General features: G+C 37.4%; 1 protein-coding gene across 2 annotated transcripts in view; it reads left to right on the top strand.

Moving 5' to 3' along the window:
* LRP1B (LDL receptor related protein 1B) overlaps window positions 1-25,291 on the top strand; it is a 1,698,272-nt gene that overhangs the window by 758,230 nt on the left and 914,751 nt on the right. For both annotated transcript variants that reach the window (XM_081095916.1, XM_081095917.1), the window contains exon 4: window positions 19,096-19,215. In XM_081095916.1, coding sequence (XP_080952042.1) covers window positions 19,096-19,215 — 120 coding nt within the window. The remainder of the gene's footprint in view (window positions 1-19,095; window positions 19,216-25,291) is intronic.

Consider the following 25,291-nt stretch of genomic DNA (forward strand, 5'->3'; position numbering starts at 1 on the left):
TCATGATGGTTGCAAAACTCTGTCAATAAACAAAAAACACTGGATTTTATGGTTTAATTATGTGAATTATATGATGTATGAACTATAGTTTAATAAACATGTTATTAAAACTCACATACAAATGATCGGGTATCACAATTGTATTGGAACATTCAGTAGTATTATTGAAATTAGAAAACAGTGAAGCAGTGCCTAAATTCTAACAAAAAACGATTCATAGACTCTGCTATGTAAAACCTGTCAATTGACAGACTAAGATTATTTTTCAGACATTTAAGCCCACCAAAATTTTATCACCCAGGAAATTATATAGAAGCATCAATCCAGGAAGATTTTCATCCTTCACCAAAAATAAGAAAGCAACTTAGAATGCAAACTTTGTATAAAGTAGGAATAGATGTGAGAGTTTATATCTAGAGTCTCAATTCTGTTCCATTAAGCTATTTGTCTGTCCTTATGCCAGTATGGCATAGTCTTGATTACTGTAGTTTTGTAGTAAATTGTGAAATAGGGAAGTGTGTCTTCTCACTTTGTTCTTCATTTTAAGACTTTTCCCAGCTATTCTGTTCCTTGCATTTCCATAGGAACTTTAGATATCTTGTCAATTTATGCAGAAAGGCTGCTTTCTACTGGCGATTATTTTGCTTGCTTAGAAAATGCCCTTCTTAACTCACCTACTACATAGATTCTTCCAAAATAAATATATACAGTTATTGTTTAAATCAATATTCACTGTTTTCATCATCATTATTTTAGTCTTCAGAACTAACCCATGTAGAATTTCTTGTTGACATACCTTCCAAAGCTGTCTGTGACTTTTCTTAATTTAAACTGTTGAATCTGTAGATCATGTGGAAAGTATCCTATCTAATAAAAGAGAAACATGGTAATTGGTGTACGACTGCTACCCTTCCCATTGGCTAATCAGGGCAATATGCAAATTAACTGCCAGCCAAGATGGCAGCCGGCAGCCAGGCAGCTTGAAACTAACATGAGGCTTGCTTGCTTCAGTGATGGAGGACTCCAACGTTCCCCGCCTGCCGCTTCAGGCCTCTGAGCTGCAACTCTAAGCAACTATGTAACAAATATAGAAGGTAAACAAAACCCCAGAAACCTGCATTAGTCCGCCGGGCTTCAGCCAGCAGGATCGCAACATTGTAAGCAAAGGCCAGAAACCTACTTTCAGCAGCGGAGGCCTAAGAGTTGGAGCCAAGCCTCAAAGCTAAAGCTGGCCCAGAATAAAAAAGAAAAAAAGAAAAAAAGGAGTGGTTGGGAGCTTCAGTCACCCCCAGCCTGAAAACAGCCCTCAGCCCCTCACCCAGACTGGCCAGGCACACCTGAAGGGTGTGTGACCAGCTGCAAACAGCCATCATCCCCTCACCCTGGCTGGCCAGGCCCCCCAGTGGGGACCCCCACCCTGAAGGATGTGTGACCAGTTGCAAACAGCCATCATCCCCTCACCCAGGCTGGCCAGGCACCCCAGTGGGGACCCCCACCCTGATCCAGGACACCCTTCAGGGCAAACCAGCTGGCACCCACTCATGCACCAGGCCTCTATCCTATATAGTAAAAGGGTAATATGCCTCCCAGCACCGGGATCAGCGTGACAGGGGGCAGCGCCCAAACCTCCTGATCGCCCTGTGGCTCTGTGTGTGACAGGGGGCGGGGCCACAACCTCCCTATCCACCCTGCTCTGTTTGTGACAGGGGAAGGCGCCCCAACCCCCTGATCAGCCCTGCTCTGTGCCTGATAGGGGGGAGCTCCCCAACACCCTGATCACCTTGTGGCTCTGTGTGTGACAGGGTGCAGCGCCCCAACTCCCTGATCGGCCCTGCTCTGTGTGTGATAGGGTGCGGCGCCCCAACCCCCCCCCCCCCACGGGCCCTGCTCTGTGTGTGACGGGGTAGAGCCATAACCTCCCCATCAGCCCTGCCCTGAGTGTGAGAGTGGCAGGGCTGATGGGATGGCGGCGCCCCAACCCCCTGATCGGCCCTGCTCTGTGGGTGATAGAGAGCGGTGCCCCAACCCCCTGATTGGCCCTGCTCTCTACGTGACAGGGTACAGAGCCCCAACCCCTCTTATTGGCCCTGCTCTGTGAGTGACAGGGTACAGAGCCCCAACCCCCTGATTGGCCCTGCTCTGTGCGTGACAGGGGGTGGCGCCGCAACCTCCCCATCGACCCTGCCTTGAGTGTGACAGGGGATGGTGCCCCAACCCCCCAATAGGCCCTATCCTGAGCGTGACTGTAGGTGGCATAACAACCTCCCGATCACCGTGCTCTGTGCATTACAGGGGGCGGCGCCCCAACTCCCCAATCGGCCCTGCTCTGAGCCCGACCAGGGGCTGCACCTAGGGATTAGGCCTGCCCTCTGCCACCCAGGAGCAGGCCTAAGCCAGCAGGTCATTATCTCCCGAGGGGTCCCAGATGGTGAGAGGGCACAGGCCGGGTTGAGGGACCCCCCTCACCCCCGAGTGCACAAATTTTTGTGCACCGGGCCTCTAGTTGTCTTATAATTCATGAACATGAAATTTTAGTGTATAACTCTTACACTTCTTTTATTACATTTATTCCTAAGTATTTTTTTTTTGGTGCTATTTTAAGTGGAATTGTTTTCAATTTCACTTTCAGATTTTTTATTGTGATAACACATAAATAATATCAAATTTATCATTTTTATAACTTTTAAGTGTACATCTCAGTGGCATTAAGTACAGTCACATTGTTGTACAACTGATACCCTATCCATCTCTAGAAATTTTCAGCTTTCCAAGCTGAAATGCCATACAAATTAAACATGAATTCCCATACCTTCCCCAGCTCCTGAAAACCAAACCATCATTATATTTTAGCTCTATAAATTCGGCCACTCTAGGTACACATAAGTGGAGTCATGCAATTTTTTTTATTTGACTGGCTTGTTTCACTTAGCATATTTTTAAGGTTTATTTATGTTGAGGCATGTGTCAGAATAACATTCCTTTGTATGCATATATCACATTTTGTTTATCTATTTACCTGGTTATGTACATTTTGATCATTTCCACCTTTCAGTTATTTTGAACAATATTACTATGAAACAAGTGTGTACAAATATATGTCCAAATGATTGCTTTTCCTATTTTGGTTACATACCCAGAAGTAGAATTGTTGTATAATATGGTAATTCTATATTAACTTTTTAAGGAACCACCATACTGTTTTCCATTGTGACTGCACCATTTTATATTCTTAGCAGCAATGCACAGGGTTAAAATTTCTCCACATCCTTGCCAGTACTTGTTATTTTCTGTTTACTTTTTTAATTTTCTCTTTCTAATAATGGCCACCTTAATGGTGTGAAATAGTATCTCATTATGGTTTTCACTTTTGATAAAGTACAATTTATTCTGTCACCTGTGCTATTTTTACCATATTCTCTATTTACTTCTTTCAGCATTTTCCTTGTAGTTTTATTGAATCCTATATAATAAAAGCATAGTATGCAAATTGTCCCCTTGACAGGAAGTTTGTCTGGAAGTTCGACCAGGGGGCAGGGCTGGCCGGGGAAAGGGAGGGAGTACCTGGGTGGCAGCTGGCAGCCACTAGGAACCCTACCAGTGCACGAATTTCATATACTGGGCATCTAGTAAATATATAATAGCTATTTTGTGTCTTTGTTTGCTAATCCTCACAAGGGGTCTCTGAAAAGCATTTCTTGTTACAACCTGGTTTTCTTTTTCTTATGTGTGAGTCACAGGTTACTGTTTGTTTGCATGTCTCATAATTTTTGATTGAAAACTTAGAATTTTTGATAATATATTTTAACAACTCTAGATACTGCTCTTCCCTGCCCCTTATTGTGGGACTCGGTGGTTTATTTTATTTTATCTTTAGGCATGTTTAACTTTTTTATTACATGGACTGGACTATTTTGGTGAAGTCTCTGTCACCCCTTTTAGGGTATAGACTTGGGCATATCCACAGTCCCCCTGGGATGACAGTGCTTTAAAAGGACTCTGTTAGATTTTCTGTTTACCTGATTTTTTTTAAAGATGTATGCCTCTATTGTTATCACACTTGCCAGTTAGCATGCACTAAGTCTCAGCTGATAATACAATATACAGATGATATATAATACAATTGTACACCTGAAACCTATGCAATTTTATTAACCAATGACACCCCCCCCCAAAAAAAAATCAAATTTTTATTTAAAAAGGACTTTGTCATAAATTGCTCCACTGTCTTATTCAAATACAATTTTAGCCGCTTCTCAGAAGCAGACTTTGAACTTTGTTCTAACTCTAGGAGGATTCTTCTTCTTAGCCATCTTTTCTCTTGAGTCTCGCTGACCTTTGTTTTAGTTTGTTGCTCCCATGGAGCTACCATCATTGTCTTCCTTAATTACCACCAAAATCTCTATTGCTTTTGACAGGCTTTTAGGTTTGAACTTCCTGGTGCTCTGATCTAAATGAAGTCAGTTCCCATCGGGAGAATGACCCAGATATCTGTTCTGCAAGCCTGCTTTTTCCCCTGGGCAATCTCTTTATCTCTGCTCCGGAGCTAGAGATGGGGGTACACTGCCCCACTTCCCTCAGAGTGACCCCTCTGCTTTACAAGTGGCATTCTAGGTGGCTGTGGTTGCCTTTGGTCTTCTTGGCATGGAACCTCTGCCCCATGAGTGAGGAGGGCAGTTGGAGACTAGTATTCTTGGTCTGTTCCTGCAGTAGAGCTTCCACCTGTTTTTAATGTGAGACCCATGCCTGTGTCTGTGCCTATTGTTCTCCCGGTAAAAAAATTACTCTGCTTCCATCTCTTCAGAGAATAAACCTTCAGGGTACTGCTGCCAAGAAATGTGTTGCATTTACCTTTGTTCATTCTCATGTATTGAACTTAACAGACACCTTCCCAAGGTTATTGTTGCCTCTATGGACTGGGACTAGTATGAGGATTTAAAACAACAATGTTTGACCTTTGAAAGGAAAGAAAAATGACTTTTACCTTCACTTTGCAAATACTGTAGATTTAATCACAAGTACCTCTAACCTCCTAAATATGCAGAGATTGCTAGAAGTTATGAACTCCCTTTTCAAAGGAGGTTACTTTATTCATGCTACCTCATGTTCTTCAACCCAAATGCTACTACTGCCTCCACCCTATTAGGTTTAGCTCAAATAAGTTATGTAATATACTTATGTAATTTATATGCATATAATCTATCTTCAACTATATATTCATTTTTTACCCTTCCACCTGTAGGCATAAAAATTCTTTTACTAGATGTATGCAATTTCTACTAGGTAATTATATTTTTCTCAGGTCCTTGTGGCAAATTTGGTTATTTCCCCCCTCAAGCATAGTTTCACTGGGGATGCATCTATGTATATTGAACCAGAAAAGATATAACAATGGTTTTCTTATTATTAATACACATATAGCCTGTAATCCTTACTACAATATCAAATACAAAACACTACTAAAACAAGATGTATAAGACCACATACTACCTTAGTTTTATCAGTCCAATGCACATAGCATCCTCAGCTCTCTCTCCCTTATCTCTCTCTATACCAGTTCATATCTAGGCAGTTACATGATACTTTCAGCTTATAGAGCATGCTTGCTCTCATTATAATTTTAATATGCACGAAAACTCATCAAAACATTTGCTCAGTTGAAATCTAAGGCTCAGAACATTTAAGAACTAGCGTGCAATTAAATGTCTGGTAAGAGATATCACAAACAGGTCCATGTGTTCTACCTTAAGAACTAGAGCACATTTCAAGAAAGCTTGTGTGACTGTTATTTTATAGAAACAAAAATGGAAGAGAAAATTTCTGGGTCCCTTTGGTGGAAATGTTGTTAATTATTGTAATTATACTATTATAACTGCCAACCTATAATAGGCCTTTTAAAATATTCAGACACTAAGATAAGTGCTTCTATTGAATTACTGTATTTAAATCTCACACCATCCCTATGACATTAGTAATGGCATTGTCCTCATATAATTTAACCTGAGAAGAAAACCCCACACAAGCATGTGTTGTTTTGTTTTATCTTCTCACTAGAGGCTCAGTGCACAAATTTGTGCACAGATGGGATCTGGCTGGCCCACCTCGAATGAGGTGGGGGGAGCCAATCAGGGGTGGGGGCTAACCAGGGGGAGGGGCTGTGGGCAGTTGGTGGGCTGGCCCAGCCTCCTGGTCAAACTTCGGGTCGAACTCTCTGTTGAGGGGACAATTTGCATATTAGCCTTTTATTATATAGGATATCCTCTCATAGGTAAAACTGAAGTAAATGTTTTTCTTGCACAATATTTTCACTAATAACTTATACCTACAGATTACAGGTATATTATTTAGCACATTTTGTCAATGAATATTGAAACCAAATTTGTCTTTTTGTAACATAAAATAAATTAACCTCTTCTCATTTGATTGTGCCTTGGTAACTAGATATTAATTTTCTGTATAATAAAAACTTTAAAATTTTTGTATATTTAAATTTTAGAGCTCTGAATGCCATTAAAATAAAATGTTCCTTATGAAACCAGAATGCAAAGTTGGTAAGTTACTAAAAATGATTTTATTCAGAGTCTAAAGTAAGCCATTTCCATCTAGTGTTAGCCAGTGAGTTGAGGTTAGAACTCCTTCTCTCAGTAAACCTGCAACTTGCAGATATAATATAAAATGGGAAAATCTCTCACCATTGGTGTGGTACATGCTCAATTTTTTTGTTGTTGTTACTTTGGTTTAGCTTTGGATTAGTTTATACATTTCAAATTTCATGGGGTAGCATACCTTAGAGTTGTATTCCCAGTATAGATAGACAAATATCTGAGAAAACAGCATGAAAGCATGGCAGTGCAAGGACTTTTCCAGGCAGTAAATAAGGGAGTGGAAAAGACATGAACACTCTTCATCTTTCTGATGAGGAAAAGATAGATATCATTCCTGCACACCTTCCTTAGGTAATAACCAGTTATGAGGCCCAAACCAGATGGAAAAAGAGGCAGGACCTAGAGTATCTGACTGGGGTCACCACTGCTTACAAACAACTCTTTACTTGTTTCAGAAGGAAAAGTAAAATGATATTTAAACAGGTAGCTGTGTCCTTTATAAAAAAAAAAAAAATGTGTTTCAGCCGGTAATTTACTTACTAAATGATGAATCATCCATAAAATGGAATAATATACATACAACTATCAAAAAAGATGGGAAGGTATATATACGTTGAGCATATACACACAACCATGTTATTTTAACACAGAATGTGTACAATCTGTTATAAACTTCACACTCAGTCCACAGAATATTTTCTTAAACTACATAATTATCTACAACTTCTACCTGATAATATATGTAAATTATAAAAATTTTTGCTTTTCCTTATTGAAAGAATAGTAAATTCATAAGAATATTATTATGCAAAGTGAAAAGTATGAAGTGATAGCTTACTCATTGTTCATTTATTAAACAGTATTTTAAAAGAATTGCTTTTGAGTTCTGAACCATGTTGCTAGATTTAAAAAAAATCTATGTAGGCAATTGTGTTGTTTGAAAATAGAGGTTGTTTTATTTATTTCATTCTTTTTAATTTTTATATCTTAAAATCTTTTATTTCCCTCTAACCTTAATGCACTGGCTAGGGCCTCCAGTCCATTATTGCCTATAACTGGTAAGAGCAGTTACCTTGCTCCTGTTATGACTTGTCCCTGATATCATAGCAGATATTTGTCAGGTCAAATATGGTGTTTTTGTTAAGTGCTTTTTAGGCCACTATTGAAATGATCGTATTTTTGTTCTCTGTTAGTCTATTGATATGGTAACCTGCATTAATTGATCTTCAAATTCTAAGTCAGTCTTGTATTATATGGTAAACCTCATATAGTCATGATCTATTATTATTTTATATATTGCTATATTTGGTTTGTTAGGAAGTGTCTATCTATGTTCAAAGGGAGTATTGGTTTATAGTTTTCTTATTTTGAACGTATTTGTATGATTTGGGTATTAGAATAATTCTAAGCTCGTAAAAATGAGTTAGAAATGTTTTCTTTTCATCTGATTTTTAGAAATGTTTGCATGGAAATGGTACAATTTCTTCTGCAAATGTTTAGTGGAATCTGCAGTGAAACTATCGGGATCTAGTATGTTCTTTGTGGGAGGTTTTAGTTCTAATTCAACTTGTTTTATAAATATAGAAATGTTCAGATTACTTCTTCTTGAGTGAGACGTAGCAGTTTGTGTCTTTCACAGAATTAATTTATTTCACCTATGTCGTCCAATTTAAGGGCTTAGAGAGGTTGGTAGTTTTTCTTATTATCTTTTTAAAGTTCTAGAGTCTGCAGTGACAGCCTTTCTTTTCTAGCTGCTGTTTTTAATTTGTGTCTTTTTGTGAATTTAGTAAGGTCATATGATTCAAGGTTAATTTGTAAAAATCAATTGTATTTCTAAATCCAAGCAGCGTGCACTTGGAAGTTGAAATAAGCAATACCACTCATAGAAACACTTAGACTATGAAATAATTAGGGATGAATTGAACATATTTCTGGAATATATGCTGAAAACTCATGAAAAAAGCACCCAAAGCTCAAAATAAATGTATATATACACCATATTTGTAAATTAGAAGACTCCATAATGTTGTTAAGATGTCAGTGTTCCCAAATCTGTAGACTTAATAAAATTCCAATTAAAATCCTAGCAGGGTTTCATAGAAACTGACAAGCTGATTATAAAATTTTTATGGAAATATTAAGGAACGAAGTATCTAAACAAATCTTGGAAAACAAGGACATAGAATGAGAACTCATGCTACCAGATTTCAAGATTTACTATACCAAAAACAGTGTGATATTGGAAAAAGGGTAAATATGTAGATTAATCAAAAATACCCCCACAAATATGTAATCCACTGATTTTTAACAAAGATTCAAATGTAATTTAATGGAGAAAGGTTAGATTAACAAATGTTGGAAAAATTCAACATTTAATGTAAAAAGAAAATGAACCTTGATTCATATCTTACATACTACATGAAAATTTGATAGATTCTTATAAAGTGAAACATCTTTTACCATACTAGAGGCCTGGTGCATGAAATTTGTGCACTGGGTGGGGTGTCCCTCAACCCAGCCTGCACCCTCTCCAATATGGGACCCCTCGGGGGATGTCTGACTGCCAGTTTAGGCCCGATCCAACAGGGAGCCAGCAGTCCCACAGGGATCGGGCCTAAACTGGCAGTCGGACATCCCTCTTACAATGCGGGACTGTTAGCTCCCAACCGCTTGCCTGCCTGCCTCTCTGATTGCCCCTAGCTGCTTCTGTCTGCCAACCTGATCACCCCCTAACCACTCCTCTTACAGCCTGATCGATGCCTAAGTACTCCCCTGCCAGCCCGATTGCCCACAACTGCCCTCCCCTGCAGCCATCTTGTGGCTTTGGGCACTGCCATCTCTGAGGGAATGGCAGTCAATTAGAATATTCCCTCCTTATTGGCTGTGGGTGCCACCATCTTTGAGGGTGGGCAGTCAATTAGCATATTCCCCCCTTATTGGCTGATGGCGCTGCCATCTTTGTGATGGTATGAGGGTCAATTAGCATATTCCCTCTTTATTAGATAGGATAAGCAAACATTCCTATATTTACCCAAACAAAATGATAACCTATATTTATACAAAACATGTATGTAAATGTATATAGCAACTTTATAAACAATGAACCCAAACTAGAAATAACTGAAATCTCAATCACTTGTGAAATGAATAAACAAACTGAGTACATTCATGCAGTGGACACTATTCAGCAATACTACTGATAAAACAACATGGATGAATCTCAAATACATTTTACTAACTAAAGATGCCACCGGCTGGATGATTTCATCTATAGAACCACACTAGAATAGGCAAAACTATAGAGATAGAAAGCAGATCAGTAATTACCAAAAATTGGCAGTGGGGCAAGGAGATGACTGCAGAAGGGCCAGAAAAATCTTTTGGGATAATGGCCCTGTTCTATATCTTGATGATGGTATTCGTTACACAACTGTATGCATTTGTTCATACTCACAGAACTGTGCACTAAAAGGAGTGAATTTTACTGTATGTAAGTTATACTACAACAAAAATGGAATAAACATATTTAAAATAGAATTTCTTTCCTTAATGTTAAGAGCGCATTGAAAAAGTGAGGCCAGGACTGTGGTTTAGCAATAAGCAAATTATTCTGAAGAAATTCACATTAGCAGCCACAAGCAGGAGCCTAATCTCTGGAAGCCAGCTCACAGTCCTTTTTAGTAGGCCAGGGAAACAGGGGTGAGAGAAAGAATGACGTGGTACAAATTCTCACCATCCTAAATATGACAAGCATGTGTCCTGCTGACAAAAGGGACTGTCTGGCATGGTAATATGCTGTATCAGCTTTTCAATTTCCAAGTATAAAAAGTGAAGGAAATACTTATTTTTTCAAAGTGCTACATTAAAAAGAATAAATTTTTTTCTCATTACTAAAATTATAGTTGTTGGTTAAAGGGCATTTTTGTATAAGGCAAATTCAAGGAGCAATTTGATTACTAAATTTGAGAATAAAACCTTATTTTACCTTGTAAAATAATGTCCCATATAACATATATTTTGGAAGGTACCTGTATCTTTTTGTATTTCCAAAGAGTTTATAAAAGTTCTAATTTTCTCTCTGGGAGAAATATATAACCTAGAAGCACATGAATACAATAGCTGTGTTCTCACTATCGTATTAAGTCCAATACACAATCAATGTGAATTGTTTGATTTTAGGTCGTAAAGGCTGCCTGCATATTGCTATTGATTATACTATAGATGAATTAATGGCTGTACATACAACATTGCAAACAGTGGTTCTCTGGCTTAGAAGTATTTATATAAACAAAACTAATATAAAAAGGATCCTCCTAACAGTAATAACTTGTAATTATTGTAATTGTTAGAATCTTATAATTGTTGGAATCAAGTTATCATCTTTTAATCACCATTCTCTGCTGTTGTGTTTTTACTCTGAAGCAGGTTAGCAAGTTATTTATATGTGTTTTATAAATCATAAACCAGTGTACATTTGGGGAAATGTGTTCTAAAACCCAATGCTGTTAAAAAAAAAAAAAAAAACACACACACAAAAAACAATAATCCCTAAAGACTGAGAAAATGGCCATAGCTATTTGGAGAAAATTGCTTATCTGAGGTGTTAATTGGTCCATGCTTATGTAGAAAATTAAATGTGGATGTACATTGATTTGCTTCAGAGAATAATATTCATATTTTATAGGAACCAATTGCTAGTAGCCAGGATAGAAAAATCTTTATTTCCTGTGGTTAGTGTTTTCCCCTCTGCAATCAGGTAAACATTTCAGGAGAATTTGCCTAAAAGGTATCTTCTCCAGAAGATATTTAAAAATGCACATGTGCTTTGGGGGCAAAACTAGAATTATGTCATGTAACACCCAAAAGTTAAAGAGCAAAAGAGAAAGCCCTCCTGTTGTAAAAAGAAACATAGTTCCAAATTGCCGGAAAAAATGTGTAAATTATACGAATATTGACAATAGATATTCTGTTGTACTGGATGAGTGATTAACCTTAAATGGTACAATGATAATAAAAATACTGATAATAAAAAGTTACTATTTGGCAGGCAATATTTTAAGAACTTGGCATGACTTACCCATTTAAAACTCATGACAACTCTATGAGATAGTTTCTATTATTATTCCCATTTTAGGGATAACTAAAAACAAGAATCGAGATCTTAGGTCATTTACCTATCACCACATATTGTATAACAAACAACCCTAGTATCTAGGGAGTTCAATGAAACAACAACAACAAATAATAATAATTTGTAATCCAGATCACAGTACAGTTAGGTCAGGGCTGCCTCCTATGTTGTGTTTCAGGCTCCCTCAATTTGAGACCTCTACGATTCCAAGATCCAATGAGTTTTCTGCTGAATTCCTTGCATCTAGAGTGCTGACAAGTGAAGGGAAGAAAGTGGAAGATTATCTGAATTCTTCAAGGGCAGTTCAGGAAGAGGCGCACACTAATTTTGCTTATATAACATTGTCCAGAAGCCAGATATATGGCTTTAACCTAATAGCACGTCAAGTGGGAAAACTTCTTGTTTTATTTGCCCATGAAGAGGAAACAGGATTGGTGAACATTAGCTAATTTTTGTGATACTCACATAACCTGGAATTAGTAAAACCAGAATTAGAGCTTAGGTACTCTGGCTTCACAGTCTTTAGCCATTATATTCCACCAGCTCTTAGAGCAAAGGAAAAGGAAAAGAGATATAATATGAATTAATTTCGTATCCATGTAGAATTCTTACTATTTATTATTAATAATAAAAATTCAAAAATCTATTTCTTAGATCTATTTCTAAGTTAAAGAACATCTTAGAATCTTAGATACCTCAAAGCTACATGCTATTTGTAAACCAGACATGTCAAACTCACGGCCCATGGGCCACATGTGGCCCACAACGAATATTCTTTTTACGGCCCAGCCAATATAAAGTATGTAAGAAAAGTTTTAATAAAAATTTTATAACTTAATTTTTACAATATCCTGTTATACATAATTATTAATAACAAACTACAACGTTCTCTAATGACTGATTAATATAATCATGTTGCGTTCATTTCCCTTATGCGCCTTACGTGCAGGCACACCATCTCTCTCCACTAATACTAACAGCGAATATTTTAGCAGCCAACTGCCAGGTCATTAGCCTTGGAATGACTTGTTTGGTGTGTACAACAGGAACTATTTTTCTTTTGGAGAACAAGAAAAATAGGTTTGTGTTACGCTTATTAATTTGTGCAGTCATTCAGTGTCTGGTAAGTTAATGTTCAAGAAAAAATATTAATTTTTATTAAAATGTTCTATTATTTTATGTTAATTATTACTCATTTAATTTCAGCCCTTTGTATTCAGCATGTCTCTATTGAAATTAACCTATGTTTCTATAAAAATTGAAGCTTTTGTCTTTTTGCGGCCCACATCAACTTACACCTTGTTTATTTGGCTCGTTTTAGCCTTTGACATGCTTATTGTAAACTGTTAACTTGCATTTGATAGAAAATATATACCCACACTTTTATAGTAGTCTCCTATACAACTTTGATAAGGATATAAAAATATTCCTTAAAATAACAGAATGGAGTGGGACTGTGTTGGCTTTGTCTTCATCAATTGGATTACATTTGATTCCTGACATCATAGCTACTCTCCTTTAATTAAAAATGACACTCTCCTTTTATGATAATGCTGAGGAATACAGATCAGATTCCCTGTTTACATATCTGTTTCTTGGCTTGCATATTGCATCTCCCTAAATACTAGTGGTCTTCCTACTTCAGTTTAAGATCCAAACCAATGATAATGTTGCATGAACCAATGACCGTGCTTCATATAAAGCACTCTATGAAGACTGATCCGAGTATGAAATTTCTGTTCTACTCTAATAAGCTTTCTAGCAAAATTAATTTGATGAATTTTTAATTACATACATAATCATTATAGTGTTGCACATAATTAGGCATAACTGGTAAGTAGTTCTAATAGATAACATTATAATACTTAGTATTGTTTTCACAGAGTCAAGCCAAATTTTAAATTTTAGTTTTTCATGTTGTCAATTCTTCATAGTTCTTCATAGCCGGTTAGAAGAATCAGCATTTACCATTTTACCTGATAACATATGCCATTTAATCATCTCCCGATCACCTCTCTGCACAAACACAAATTCTCACACAGGATACAATCAATAAACCACAAGCTAAGTTGCCCAGGTTTCTTCTGCTATTTTCAACCACCAGACCCCCACCTAACACTCAAAACTGTGCGTGAGGTTCTGGGTTTTCATACTCATTCCCCTGCCCCATTTTCTTTTATTTCTCTTCAGTTCTCCCCATCACAACCCCCATGTTGTTAACTTGAATCAGTCAGTACGCATTGGATGTAGGGGTCCTCAATCTATGGCCCGCGGGCCACATGCAAATACAAATATTGTATTTGTTCCCGTTTTGTTTTTTTATTTCAAAATAAGATATGTGCAGTGTGCATAGGAATTTGTTCATAGTTTTTTTTTTAAACTATAGTCTGGCCTTCCAACGGTCTGAGGGACAGTGAACTGGCCCCCTGTTTAAAAAGTTTGAGGACCCCTGGGAGAGCCGAAAGATGGAACCAATAGCCTGTGGATTTTCTACTTCAGATTGAGACAGGGGAAAAGAGAGTTCTGCTACTGGGATTAAGTGGAAAAAACAATACATGTAAAACACTGAGTTATTACGCCTGCCGTAAGGTACAGACTAAATTACGTCGGTCATACCCATACCTTTCTTCTCTTTATCCCCTAAAATGTGTAAGTCTTTTCTATGACAGTCCTTTCCATTTCCTCTTTCTGTCCCAGCCCCTTATTACATTTATCTTTGTCCTCTCTGCTCTACTGAAACCCTTTTTAAAGGTCTTCATTGATCCTATTTGGAAACCCCGTGCATTTTTTAGAGTTCATCCAAGTATATATCTCTAAGGCTTTGCCATTAATGGCTCTGCTCACTTTGGTGAACTGTTCTTCTTTCTTAGGTTTTGTGAAGCTTTCTAGGTTCTTCATCTATATGTTTGATTATTTAGCAGTTTCTTCATTAACGCTTTTTCTCCTTGCCTTTCACATGTAAAAGTTCTCTGGATTATAATTGTATCATAAAACTTCTTGATGAGGGATGATTCTTTCCTCCTTGGGCTACAAGCACCAACTTTACATTTGTAACTTCCAGATTTACAACTCCAGTCCAACCTTCTTTTCTTAAATAGACTCAAATTCTCAACTTTCTCCTGCCCATTACCCTACCAACATTTTAAACTAAACAAAGACAAATTTATTATTTTCCCAAAACTTCCAGTTCTCCTGTCATTCTTAATACATTTTATTGGTACTATTAACTCCCTGACATTATACTTTCACCAAGTTTTTGACCATCCATTGATCTAAATATTCATAGCCCTAATTTATGCCTTTGCTATTGTAGCTTTTTAGATGGCTTTTCTTTTTTCACTATTTTTCACTTATCTTTCTCCCTGCTATTAGGTACTTTCAAACAATACAAGTCAGAATATATTACCCTGTCCTCATTAACTAGCAATGACTCCCATTATCAGGAGAGAATGCTACTTAATCTAATAATTAATCCACTTGGTCCTGGTCTGAAACAATTCCAGTCATATTTTCTACCACAGTCAACAGTATGTTCCAGATACCTACCCCCATTTTCAGTCTGTGAATGAATTTTTCTCTATCTAGCTTATGAATTTACATTTTTATTTAACATATATATTATTCTGCTATGAGTTATAGCTGTCTAACATTGTTCTTCCCACCTAACACCACCAACTTCCCCACTCATGGTATAATCACTTAGTTTGGGTAAAGCAATTTTGTATCTGTGGAACCCCAGCAGAGTGCTTAACTTTGACTAGGTACTCAATCCATGTTGGACTAAAGTAGCGCATATATGCACAGCAATTTTGAAATGATTTCACAATAATCAAACAAGATTTGACAATTCAATTACCTGACTTGAAGATGTAAATGAACGATATTTAGAACCTAGTTTAATGAAGTAGAAATGAAACATGAGACTGTTAATCTTCATCCTAGAGTTCAGCTATTTTATTTATTTTTTTATGCATATCCTATAAAAATCGTGAAATACTTCCTGTTTTCTGTCGCACATTACTAAGCCTAGGTTGACAAACAAAGATACACCATGGTTCCAGCCATCACCAGAATGTTCAGTGGGAATTACAGGTATCATTACATAGGTATTAGAATATATAGGTATCAGAACATAGACTTTATATTTAGAATGACCTTAATTTGAATGCTAACTCTACTGTATGTTTGCTGTATAATCTTGGGTTATCAACCATCAGATTTGTCATCTGTAAAATGTAAGTTACAATAATAACTACATGTTTAACTGTTGTGTGTTTCAAAAAGATTGCAAAATTAAAGAACTTGATATAGATTTATAATTTGTAGCTATATATACTGGTATAAAGAAACATTTGTTACATATTTTATTGCTAATACATTTTTATAAACCAGGTTACTACTCTTTGTACGTTACATAAATATTGACATTTATGTTAGCATAAAATTAGCACTGATCCCAAATCCAAACCTATTAAATAAAATATAGTTAATTTGTATATTGGTTGAATTTATATTTTGGAAACAACAATTGTTCCAAGTTTTCAAGGAGAAAGAACTTTAATATAATCACAGCAGTGAACATTAGAAATTGAAGACGGCACAGCTAGCTGTCAAGTTATGATATTACAGTTATGTCCCAGTCAGAGAGGAAGCTATGATATTTGTTGAGCTCACCAATAGCATATTGATAGAAAAAGACCACAGCCTCAGACCTAGGGCACCCCAACAGTGGCAGGTTGACAATAAGAGGAGGAATCTCACCAAGGAGACTGTGAAATAGGAGGAAAACCAAGGGTGTGGAGCCCGTGGAAGTAAAGTCATGAATCTGTATCAGAAAACAGTAGTTACCTGTGTCTGCTGCTACTGAGAGGTCAAGGAAGATGAGGACTGAGAAAAGGTCATTGTATTTAGTTAGCATCAAGGTCATTGGAGATAGTCACAAGAGCATTTCTTTGGAGCAAAGGCTTGATGGAGTGGGTTTAAGATAGAAACAGAAGGGTAGAGAGAGACCGTGGGTATGGGTAATTTTTAAAATTCTGCTGCAAAAAGGAATTGAACAATGGTGACCAATAGGAGAAGGGAGGTCAAAGTTCTTTGTTTTTAAGTTGGGGAAAAATCAGAGCATGTTTGATGCTGAGATTGAACTAGTGCAGGGGTCAGAAAACTTTCTATAAAGAGCTATAGTAAATATTTTAGGATTTGTGGGTCATAGGCCTTTGAGGCAACTAGCCAGCTATGCCTTTGTAGAGTTAAAGCAGCCTGAGGTAATATTCAAACAAAGGGGCTTCATTGTGTTCTGGTAAAAGTTAATTGACAAAGATTGAGGGCTTTAGTTTGTTCTAGTACATAGTTATTTGAAAAATAAAAAGCAATTATGAGAGGAAGTAGAGAATAGCTGAAGTTATATCCTTGACTCGGTGAGAGGGCATGGAATTTGTGTAAAGGAATTGGGGTTTGGGCTTTGATTATGAGTTTGAAAAGCAAGAAAGACAAGAATATGCAGAGGTGGATAAATATGAAAAACAGATCTGTGGAAAATCTCTTTTGAATGCTTCAATTTTCTTAGAAAAGTAGGAAGCAAAATTATCATACCGTGGCAGAAATTATCAAACGACCAGAAAACACATAATGGGCCCTCGGGAGATTCAGGAAAACCCTTTATTTGCAGATGCACTAGTGTGGTGACTCAGGGGAGTCAGTCTCCAAAGCCTGAGTACCGAATGAGGGGTTGGGCTGGGGGTTGTCTTTCCTTTTATCCCCTTAGTTTCTTTGTCTCCCAAATATGGACCAGGCTTCCGGACTTTTCACAGGCTTTGCAGCCCCCAATGGGTTGGGATGGGGGAAGTGAGATTACGACGAACCACCCAGGCTAGCTGATGCCAGCAGTTAACCTTCTGTGGGGGCTTTTTATGTCCCGCGCTGCAGATAAACAGGTTCTGGAAGGCTATCGAGGACACAAGCGGAAAGGGGGTTGGGGCTAGCAAGCTTATGCATCAGAATGCAGGTGTGTGTGTGTGTGTGTCGGGGGGGGGGGGGGTGGCAGGGCTCAGGCTGCCTTCACAATATGTGTGACCATAGGAAGGAAATTTGAAGTTTTACAGAGAGAACATGGATAAAATAATTAGAGAGTTGAAAAGTAATTGGCTAAAAAAATACTATAGATAATTAAATTTCTAGTAAAGTGTCAAATTTTCAGCTTGAAATATTCTTGCTGTTCTTTTCCACATTTGACTTTTTATACATTTACATATATATATATATATATATATATATATATATATATATATATATATTTCTGAAGCGGCAGATAAACTTGCAGCAAATATCAACATATTTTAAATCATTTAAGTTTAATCTTCAATACCCTTCAATACCCTTATTTTTCTTCCTGGGGTGGGACAGGAGGGCTGTCGCAATCCATTAATAACCCTATTTTCTTTTTTAAATATATATTTCTATTGGTTTGACAGTGGAAGCAAGAGGGTGAGAGAAATAGAAACATCATTGATAAGAGAGAATCTTGATTGCCTACCTCTTGTACATCCCCTATTGGGGATCGAGCCTGAAACCCAGGAATGTGCCCTGACTGGGAATTGAACTGTAACCTCCTGGTTCATAGGTCCATACTCAGCCACTGAGCCATGCCAGTCTAGCAATACCCCTATTTTCAAATAGAAAAATCAGTTACATGTTCTATGCATATATTTTTCTAGTTTAACAATTCTTATTCCTGTTAGAAATTATTTACGCAGTGAATATTCTCCTGTCACTTCTGCTGTTTCATGCATTTATCATATTGAATCTTAGTTTGCTCTGATGGCTTGTTAATTTTTGTTTTAATGAAATATTCATTCTGAAATAATTCAGATATAACAAAATATATTATGTCCAGTAGTTGTCTAATATTTTGCAACTCGTGAAAGAAAAATTATTTAAATTGAATATATTCATTGATTGCTTTGAAGGTTACACATGGATTAGTAAATCAAAACAAGTGCTCAAAAGATAGAAAATCAATTGATACGTCAGATAGGAAAGGCATGGAACCAATGGTGAAATCAACCACTTAGTTGACATTTTTCCATTTGAAATAATTTAATTTACAAGAATTTGATAGGATTTTGTGACTTTGAACATATATAATAAGCTAAAAAGTGAAAGACTGAACAGATAGACCTGAAATATTAATGATACTTCAAACAAATGCGAAGCAACATATTTTAGAAGGAATAGATGCTCTTTGTTCTCTCAACCAATCACAGAAACTTTGAAGGATGCACTGAGCAAATATTAACAATATTTAAATTTAAAAAATATATGTGCACATGCATATAGAGGTGATCTTTCTGTTTTTCTCTACAGAACTGTTGCCCAATTGCCAGCAGTTGAATTGTCAGTATAAATGTGCAGTGGTCAGAAATAGTACAAGATGTTACTGTGAAGATGGATTTGAAGTAAAAGAAGATGGAAGAAGCTGTAAAGGTAAGTATGACAGGTGACTCTTAATTTTTTTTTTCCAGAGGCTTAGTGAAAAGAAATTTTACGAAGTATTTTTTATTACCTACCATGTGATCCACACAAAGTTTACATTTATTTTTCCCTGAGATTTAAAAGTTGACACTCACCCCCTTCCCCACCCCCCCGCAAAATCACAAACATAAATATTATAGGACGGCACTTACATCAATCATTTTTGATTCATGTTACAATAATGTCAAACATGGGAAGTGTTTTGGTTAACCATTAAAACATTGGATTTAATTATCTTAAATTTCTAATTGTATTATGCCTATTATACAGCTGCAGGGTGGTATAACTGTGTTAGGTTAATAATAATCATGTAATATCCTTTACAATTTTTGCATTGGAAATTCTGACAATTGGCATTTCTCCACTATGTTAATAATGGTGAACATGACAATATTTATATTTTAAATGTCCTAATTCTTGTTTTGTGAATACTCTAGAACCATGGTCGGCAAACTGCGGCTCTCAAGCCACATGCAGCTCTTTGGCCCCTTGAGTGTGGCTCTTCCTAAGCCTTAGGAGTACCCTAATTAAGTTAATAACAATGTACCTACCTATATAGTTTAAGTTTAAAAAAATTTGGCTCTCAAAGAAATTTCAATTGTACTGTTGATATTTGGCTCTGTTGACTAATGAGTTTGCTGACCACTGCTCTAGAACAAAACAACCCCCCCCCCAAAAAAAAGAGGCACATTGCTTTTTAATGAACATTTGGGCCTTGAATTTGTAGTTTGTTGTTTACTTTCTGCATTATACAAATGTTATAGAAACATTTATTATTAAATGTCTATCAGGCCCAGTGGATGCATCATCTGGCCAAAAGGGGACAGTTGGAGGCAGCAGGAACTGCACCAGGTGTCTGACTAGTGGGGTCAGACCAAACCTGGGTAATTGGGTTCTGGATAGGAAATAATTCACAGCCGAGACCCAAAACTGTAAGAGAATATTTACTTGGTAAATTACAGAGATAGACAAAGTAATTCCTAGAAGACATGGGCTTAGGAAATATGTTATGGAAGTAGGGGAAGGAGCCTTGGAGCTTGAAAATGAGGAAGCTAATGGTAAAGTGCCTGGGAAGGAAGGAGTAGGGAAAGGGAAAGGTACTGTGCACTCCTGGGAGGGAGAGTGCACTGGGCCCTCCATACTAAGAATGGAAATTTTAGGGGAGGCCCCAGGGGGAGATCTCAATAGAATATTCAGCAGTTTTCCACGTGTGTCCTTTCAGGGTTGTGGTCTCCAATGATTGGCCAGCACCAGGGCAGGGAGTCATTCATTATTCAATGCAGCTGGTCCCGATGAAATGTGAGGTTCAGGGGTGCAGATTCTTCTCGTGGGTTCTTATACAATGAAGTTGAATAATAAATTTGTGGACTAACAGATTTCTTTAATAAAAATGTAGAAGTTTATTAGAAGCATATGCACACTCCATCTGGGCTGGATGTCCCCAGAGGGTACTCCCTGGGGAGGAGCCCCCAAATGGGAAAAGCCTGCTCTCTCTCTCAATGGGAAAAATCTAAATCCAAAAATATCTAAAAATCTGCCGAGTCTCTGTCTCCTGGTTTATAAAGGCTGCAGATCTTCGTCTGAGCCTGACCCTTTCTAATTGGAGCCTTTATTAATTCAGGACCCTCATGACTTCCTCATTGGTCATTCTGCTACATAGTGTTAGTTTCAAAGTCTAAATCCCACATGGTTCCCCCATTTTCCCTCCCTCTTATCTTGTTGGTTAGAGTTGCCTTTGGTCTCTCAGCTGCTCAGGCCAGAGATATCTCTGTCTTTGGTTTATGGATGTTTTAATTGCTCAGGCCAGAAATGTTTCCATCTGCCTGGAACGCCCCCCAATCCCTTCCTGTGGCATTTCTCTATCTTCTGTACAAGTAAGATAAGCATTTTGGTGTCTTCAAGCCCCAATCTATGCATTTCTCTTGCATGGACCCTCCTTATCTCTAAGACTCCCAGAGCTTAAACTTGCCTGTTTTGTTTCTGAAATCCCTGTCACTGATGTCAGTCATGGTTGGTTTTGTTGCTTCTCTGGGCCTGGAGGTGAAATACAACTAACTAAGGCATAGATGTTATCTCTAGGGAATAAAAGTCAGGGGGTCCAAACCGCATGACCAGCGATATGCTAGGGGAGGAAAAGCCACCTTGGGATCGAGGCTCTGCCCCACAATTGATTGTACATTGCTAGTTACTTGGGCCTTTCCACACTAGTGACCTGCCCCATTGTCCTTGCTCTGCTCATGTCTGTCTAACTGCCTACAGCAGGACCAAACCGACATATTTTAACTGACATTATTTTTAAGTAAACACTTACAAATTAGAAGATTGCACACAAACAGTCATATTTTGAGGAAAAAACAAATCAGAAGAATTGCCAGACTAGACCCCATATCATCACAAAAGTCAACGAAATGAGGATAAGTACCTCTAGACACACAAATAATTTTGTTTCTTTTTTAAAATATATTTTTTTATTAATTTCAGAGAGGAAGGGAAAGGGAGAGATAGAAACATCAATGATGAGAGAGAATCATTGATTGGCTGGCTCCTGCATGCATCACACTGGGGATCAAACCCACAAACTGGGCATATGCCCTGACTGGGACTTGAACTGTGACTTCCTGGTTCATAGGTCAACACTCAAGCACTGAGCCATGGCGGCCAGGCTACAATTTTGAGTGTAAACCAGCAGTTGTCATTCACACAGGGTAGGCTAATATATCTACTGCAAACTTCTTATTCTTTGGCTACACCTGACTCCTATAGGAATCAGGGTTTTCATCTCATTTTGAATGATTCTCTTCTCCTGAATCTCCTCATTAAATGCATAAAGATAACTTCAATCAATTTCCTCTGTTGAACATAAATAAGAAATTATGCAGCAATCACTATGGAAGGTCCCCAGTGGAAGAAGAGTTCTTCTTTCTTTCTCTGCACTCCTGAATGGCCAGGTTTGAACATCATTTACACATTCCAGAAGCCGTATTTCCAGAATATTTTCTGTCCTTAAAGTAAGAAAGTAGGCAGAATTAAAAGTAATGACATGCCTACTTCTTTGTGGTCAATTTTTGGGGAGTTATATCAATGTCACAGCAGTGCATTCTGGCTAAGGAGAAAGAACAAAAGAAATCATTAATCATATTGCTCTCCTGGACAACATAATGGTATCAGAAAAACTAAAATAAAAGCCAATAACATTAATGTTGAACCATCTGTGAAAATAGATAAGAATCATTTTTGCCACTGTGGACTGGACTTTACCAAATATAAGATTTCATTTCTTTCATTATCATTGTAGATTCAGCTTCAAAGACTATTCTTTCTATCCCAAAGCTACTTACTTCAAATAAGCCATCCATGAATGCAGGCTAGTTAATATACAAAGCTAAAGAAACCTGAGAAAAGTGCAAAGTAATGCCTTACAAATGCATAGTTTTCTAATTAAAATGGTCCCTTAGCTTCTCAATAATCTTTTTGCTTTCCTTTACTAAATACCTTTCTTAGCTTTGGGTGGTCAGAGGGTGGGGCTTAGAGTTCTGTTTGGTCTTTGTGGTGACTAACCCCCATCCTGACATTATCTAGTAGTTCCACCCTAAGTGACCTCACTAGCATAGACTCTGGTGTATTCCAGAGGGCCTCATCTATATATATAAAAGGCTAAGCGACCAACTGTCTGACCACTAGCTATGATGTGCACTGACTACCAGGGGGCAGACACTCAACACAGGAGCTGCCAACTGTGGTGATTTGGCAGCTGCTGTTCTTGGGTGACTCACCCAGAACCACAGAGGAGGGAGTCTGATTCCGAGATGTGTCATCGGAGAACCACCTCTCGCAATCCAGGACCCCTTGGGGGATGTCGGAGAGCTGGTTTCAGCCCAATCCCCACAGGCCAGGCCAAGAGACCCTCCCAACTGCTCACTCCGCAGATGTCCTTCAAGCCGCGGTGCTGTCCCAGGTGTGTCCGGCAGGGGGGGGGGGGACCACAGGAGATTGGCTCCAGGGTGTGTCTGGTCCATCTAGTCCAGCCCCACTGGCCATCTTCTAATTAATTTCCTTTCAATGTGCACAAATCCGTGCACTGGGGCACTAGTTATAAATAACAAAGAAGACTCTATTACTCAGAAAATACAAGGGTTTGAAGAACTGAAGACAAAAAACAAATAATATATTTTATTATACCATAGCAGTTTAATCCAATTCAAACCACAACCTCATTAGCCATTTTGTTTGCTTCTCTTGTCTTCTTTTTTCGTCTGTGTCTTTTCCTCATCCCCTTTCTCCAAAATTGTTTCCAAGAGTTCCAACTTCTCTTCAAATTCAGTATTTCCAAGTTCCAATGAAGAAACATAATTAATAGGCCAAAGTTTGTATATTCAATTCCCTTTAGGGACTCAATAAAACAAAAGCACATTCCAGTTAATACTGTAAGACCTACCTGCCATTTAAGGCAGCATCCCCTTTTCACTGAGCTAAGGTAACTACGCCACGTCCTAACTTCCAAAACCTAATGACAGTTTCAGTATCTATATTACTGGGTTTCTTCACTGAGTATTACACTATGTCACCTTCCCTAACTCCTTACATTTCTCATGAAGTCTCCTTCAGAGGTGGCTCCTGCCTTTTTAATATTGGTGTCCTGTAGTATTGTGCACCTACCAAGCTTTTCTCACTTCTTTCTTTTTGTGTGTGTGTGTGGACCTAACCCTCTGCTACTTGTTTTTTGTTTTGTTTGTTTTTCATTCTATTATCCATTTGCTATTGACTCCCAAATACTCCAAGACAGATCTCACTAATCTTGCCAGTTTCATATTTCCAACTACTTGTTAGTCATTTACTCCAGAATTCCCTACAGACTCCTCAAATATAACACATCCAAACCAAATTCACTATTTCCCTCCATGATAACTCCACTGAAACCTATACTTCATATCAAATTGGACCACCATTCAATTTCATCATATCCAATTAGTCTTCACATGTTGCCTATTCTGTTTTTTAAACATTTAAGTTAATATGCTTTTTTTTTTCATTTTTATTGCCACTGACTTAATTCAAAATATAATGACTTCAAAATAAAGTTTCTTGAGTGAAATTAGTACATAACTAAATTTCAAGGACCTCTTTACTACTTTCACCAATCCATTTTTTTGGTTTCGTTTTAAAATATAAAGTTGATCATATAGCTTATCTAATTAATGCTTCCCACAGTCTAGGTATAATGCACAGCCTTTTAGTTTAGCATACAATAGCTGCATTCGCTGGCCTTAAAACTACTTTCGCCATGCCATCTCTTACCACTTCCCTTATACACACTTACTCCACTCAACTCTTTACAGGTCTTTAAAATCCTCACTGTGTCATCCCAATGCCTTTTCACATGCTATTTTGTTAAACTGGGATGCACCATTCCATCTCATCCCTTTTTATTCAGTTTGAGAAAATTCAAATTATTCTTTAACTCAGCTCACTATACAGCCTTCACTTAACATTCTCTCTCTAATTCCAAGCAATTTCATTTGCTTCTCTATGTCTATATCATAACTAGAGTATGACTCTCTCTATATTGTAAGGAAATCCATAAAATCAAAATTATATTTCACTATACTCATTTCACTTAAGAGTAGGAATCATGTTTTATCAATTTGGATTTTTTGGGGATTACTATAATTCATGGTACACAGAACAGAATAAAGACACATATTAGTCTAAATTATTGACTGACAGAATTTGTGTTTTTGCCTGCTTGGTTAAGAATCATTAAGTACCTGCTGTTTATAGAGATTTGTACAAGTTGCTGCAGGAAGTAAGTACAGGGAGAAAAAGGAGAGAGGGAGTAGAATGAGGATCATACATATTAAAATAACATTTAATTAAGATAATATTTTTCATTTTAACAAGTGCTTAATGTTTTTTGTTTTGTTTTATTTTGTTTTGTTTTTTCCTGAGGGTAGTTTGCATAGCTTGGCTCAGAACTCTTATTTAATATGTTTATTGAAAACCATGTTATGTTATTAGGCTAATTGTTAAA

Source organism: Myotis nattereri (genome assembly GCF_964212035.1).
Source record: "Myotis nattereri genome assembly, chromosome: 7".
Taxonomy (NCBI): domain Eukaryota; kingdom Metazoa; phylum Chordata; class Mammalia; order Chiroptera; family Vespertilionidae; genus Myotis; species Myotis nattereri.